This window comes from Diadema antillarum, unplaced genomic scaffold (genome assembly GCF_040938485.1).
Source record: "Diadema antillarum isolate AM-2024a unplaced genomic scaffold, OU_Dant_1.0 seq00000082_RagTag, whole genome shotgun sequence".
NCBI lineage: Eukaryota > Metazoa > Echinodermata > Echinoidea > Diadematoida > Diadematidae > Diadema > Diadema antillarum.
Genome location: NW_027271175.1, coordinates 2,134,194 through 2,138,658, shown reverse-complemented (window position 1 = coordinate 2,138,658; position 4,465 = coordinate 2,134,194). Strand labels below are relative to the sequence as shown.

At 42.2% G+C, this 4,465-nt stretch overlaps 1 protein-coding gene across 1 annotated transcript; it reads right to left on the bottom strand.

The window, feature by feature from the left end:
- Positions 1 to 582: 582 nt before the first annotated feature.
- On the bottom strand, positions 583 to 2,067 carry LOC139726256 (5-hydroxytryptamine receptor 1F-like). Its single transcript, XM_071637323.1, has one exon. It carries the CDS (start codon positions 2,065 to 2,067, stop codon positions 583 to 585), a length of 1,485 nt encoding a protein of 494 aa, XP_071493424.1.
- Positions 2,068 to 4,465: the final 2,398 nt, after the last annotated feature.

The following is a 4,465-nucleotide window of genomic DNA, read 5'->3' as shown; positions in this document are numbered from 1 at the left end:
CTGTATAATCTCATAACTAAGTATACCCAATGCAACCGTTATTTTTACCCAGATGGGTCCTAAGTGGTGTTGGCTGGGGTTCTTCAAAGGTTTTATAAAAGTTCTTACAAGGTTCAAGGTTTTCTAAACGTTTTTACAAAGTTTTCTAAACGTTTTTACAAAGTGTTCTAAACGTTTTTAAAAAGCTCTCTTAACGTTCTCAAAACGTCTAAAGGCTTTCTGCAGGTCTGGAAAAAGCAAATTCATGAAAGGTTTTTAGTGGTTTTTATAACGTTTTATAAACGTCCAAACATTCCACAAAAATGAGAAACCGTCAAAAAAAAAACCAAACGTTTTACGAAACGTCCAAAGGACCAAGTTGGAACGTTCTTAGAACGTCCAGAAAACGTCTGATTGTTAGTTGGGTCAGTTTTTGCATTCAAACTCTTCAATTCGACACATCCATTGCTTTCCTCAAACAGAAAATTCAAAGAAAGTAACGAATATTGGCAAATAAGACATCGAGTACTGACATACATAGGCAACTGGAAAACATCAACAACACTGAATAGGTGACGTCATATGAATGAAATAGCAATTATATTACACATCTAATTTTCTATGTGACACGAGTTCTATTTCTGGTGTCGGAATGACGCCCTCTATCCGATCCCTTGTGTCTTCGGCCACGGGAGCCGGACGTCGCTCGGGCTCGTTTTGAGCCTCTGGATCGGTTTCTTTCTCCCGGGCCTGCTGCTGCTTCTTTGGATTCTTGTCAGAAGCGCGTGTCTGCTTCCTGCTGAATCTGTTGCTGATTCGAACGAGAGAGTACCTGCCAAACCTTCCCGAGTCCCGGCGTCGCGCTTTCCTAGAGTCCTCCTCGCAGCACTGGCGGCAGCGGGCGAGTACAGTGCGAGCCGCTTTGCTCGCTTGCTGTCGCATTGGCGGGCTACGGAGAACATACACGTAGGGGTTGATAGCGCTGCTACTTAGTGCCATCCACATAGCGAAGCACTCCCACCATGCATAAGGCATGGACAGCGGAACGGTGGTGCCGAACCCGTAGACCGAGTCCACCATCAAGACGATATAATAGGGCAGCCAGCAGATAACAAAAGACGCCATGACAATGACGCCTGTTTTTGCCACTCTCCATTCATCGGTGACGTTAAAACCGCCCTTGCTACTCCGTCGTCGGAAGATACGACTTGACCGACTGGAGCGCGTGGTGCTTTTGCGACCTGAACTTTCTGCACTGTTTTCCGAGGCCTGCTCGGGTCGCGAGCTTGAGTTCACGCGTACCGACCCTGCTCCAGATACGGAACCGACACCGGAGTCAGTTCCCTCGACGCTCAGTCGACGTCCCTGTTTTCTCTTCATGAGCCTGCGTGCAGCACGATAGATCGTCCAATAGACGAACGTCATGAGGGTGAATGGCGCGATAAAGCCCCCAATAAACACAAAGAGCGTGTAGCTTGAGTCAGTCTTGGACCAATCGCCAGTACAGATATACCTGCTTGGGTGGTACATGATTTTGTTCCAACCGATGAGTGGTGGGAGCGCGATCAAGACGCTCACGCACCAGATCACGCCGAGGAATACTCCATGATATTTCACTGTGGCACTGGAGTGGTAGTGTAGCGGTTTGACGACGGAGAAGTATCGGTCGAGGCTGATGAGGACCAGGTTTAGAATGATGCAGACGCAGAAGAGATTCTTGAAGAAGCCCGTGGCCATACACCAAGCATTGGACAGGATCCAGTCCTGCGCAGCGGCCGAGACGATAACAGAGGGTAAGACGAGGAGCGTCATGTTGAGATTGAGAATACCAAGGTGTAGGATGAGCCTCCGCGATACTTTCATCTCTCTGGGCTTCTTCAGGCAGAGGAGAATGACCAACGTGTTGCCTAGCAAAGCGGACACAAATATGAAGGTCATCGTGGCCGTTTGAAGGAAACGGCCGAGGTACCGCGGCACGGGAAACATGACAACATCGTCTCCCATCGTTTCGTTGTCTGTTGCATTAGCGCCAAATGATTCGTCGTAAACGACGTCAAAAGCTGACGATGATACTGTGGGGCCGAACATTTCCATGGCTGCAATTTTTGTTGTTGCTGTTGTGTTTCTTTTCCAAGAAGTTGTTGAATACTCCAAAGCGTGAAAACGATGTACAGCACGTTCTCTGATCGTATTTCAATGTAAGAGGGCAGAAAATTCTCGAATGCAACTCTCCCGCTAATTAAGAACTGCTCATGCCGTACGCTGACTCTCTCTGCATTCCAGCTCTCGAGATGAGTATAATATGGCCTCACTCTCTCGATCGCTCTTCTGACGTAACAGCCGCGGCCGGCGCCGACATGTTGATAAATGATGGGCGTTTCGATAGCACAAAGGGTCTACTCGTGAGACGCACCATTACACTAGCATTCATCCGCGTCTTCATAAAACAGGCATGGGATCCACTGAAAGAGAGAAAAAAGAAAGCAACACAAAATTACTTTTTCAATCGGGTATTTTTGGACTGGTGCATGGAAATTACGGTGGGCAAAAAAAAAAAAAAACACACCAAATTTAAATCTCTCTACATTTTTTCTACAACGCAAAATTCCTTAAAACTTTTCTTTGTAACATTTGCAGAGCTTTGTGTACCTTTCATCAAATTCGGTACTGAGTGGGATGTGCGACCTCTATTCGAAGTCCTTAAGTAATGCATGCTGATAAGAAAATCAGTTTGAATGTCTCCTTCTGCGGAACGTTTTAAATTATCTTAAAAGGAATTGGGTCACTGCAGTCATATCAGAGAATGGTATTGGGAGAATTGCATTAAAAAAAAGCATTTAAATTTTGAAATCATGTCTGCGTTTCGTTTACAAATCGTGGGATGGCACTGGAATTATGACGTATTTCCACGAATACAAGACTTTGCTTTCTCATTTTGTTCGGATGTATATGCTCAGTCATCGACAATTCATAGACAAAAAAACAAAAAAAAACAAAAAAAAAACAAACACAAAGCAAGGCGTACTCGAATTCTCACTGAGAACTGAAAAGCCCTCGAAGTGACAGGGACACGGAAGTTAAGGAAACATTGCCGTCATCACTATCACAGTTTCACTATCGTAAGAAAATAGTAGTCTGTTCTAAACTCGTACATGACAATATTCCAGGAAGAATATAATTTCTTACAGTGACAAGCACATCGACACAAAGAATTAAAAATGGATCTATCTCTTCTTTTTTTTTAAAGCTGGAATTCATGATCCAGATCAACAGATTGGAGAATAGGGGAAATACATAAAAGTTTCTATCTTACTTTATTGACAAAATTAATTAAAAGAATCAAGTACTATCTTCAGAGACACGTGACACTGCCGCAAGTCAAATTTCAAAGTGGCGCTGTCTTTGTGGGTGTGTGACTTAATGGATGGCGATGTTAATTTTGTGCTACACACTCTTTCGCGGAAATATAAGTGTTCTTGATTAGACAGGCGTGGAGCAATAATTAAAGAATTGCTCTAATCCACGAACATGAGGGAAACAACCAGAGAGAGAGAGAGAGAGAGAGGGGGGGGGGTAGAGAGTGAGAAAGAGTAGAATTACGAAAGAGACAGACGTTTCTTTTCACTATTCACATTTTTTTTTCTACAAGTATAATCATAAACCTTGTTCCCCTATAAATCTTAGATAATGCATGTGAAAGGTTTAAAAATTATATCGCTGAACAAGGCGATCGAGAGTCAATTTCCTTTAAAAAAGTATATAAGATGACGTAAACACGAAGTGAAAATGAGATTGAATGGAAGTATATCAAAATGGCAGAAATCGAGTAGTTGAGCTCTTTATGGATCAAACAGAATGTTGGAGAAAACAAATAAGTTCTTGCGTCTTAAAAAAAACCAGGAGTCAAAGCAATTTTCGCATCAGTTATTATTGCTTTTGGGATAATCCTTTCGTTGGCATTAAGTGGATTTTCAAACAATATCTGATATTGAAGTCTACAAACCTGAGAGTCGAAAACTTTAGAATTGATTAGATTGATATCAATGCGATAATACATGTAGTTCCTCGTCTATGTCAGTAAAAAGACCAATGTTGGACCAAAAAAAGCCATCGACAACACACGGTTCCATTTCAATCCGACGAAAATAAAAGATAAAAAAATAGAATGTTAACCCGGTAAAAATAACATGAGTTCTTATCACTACTTTGGCAACTGTGACCTCCAGCTTGTTTTATGTCGCTCTGAAAAGTTGTAAAATGGAATTTTAAGTTGTGAAAAACATAATTTTTCTAACACAGTTCTTCAAAAATTGAAACCTTGTAAAAAAAATCGCGTGCACATGCCAGTTAGAAACTTGTGTGTGTGTGTGTGTGTACTTACGGTAGGAAAAAAAAATCCCCACTATTAAGCCGTTGTTCCTGATTTATTGTAACTCTGAAATCAACTGTTGTAAGATAGGGGGACATGTAATAACAAACAGTGATT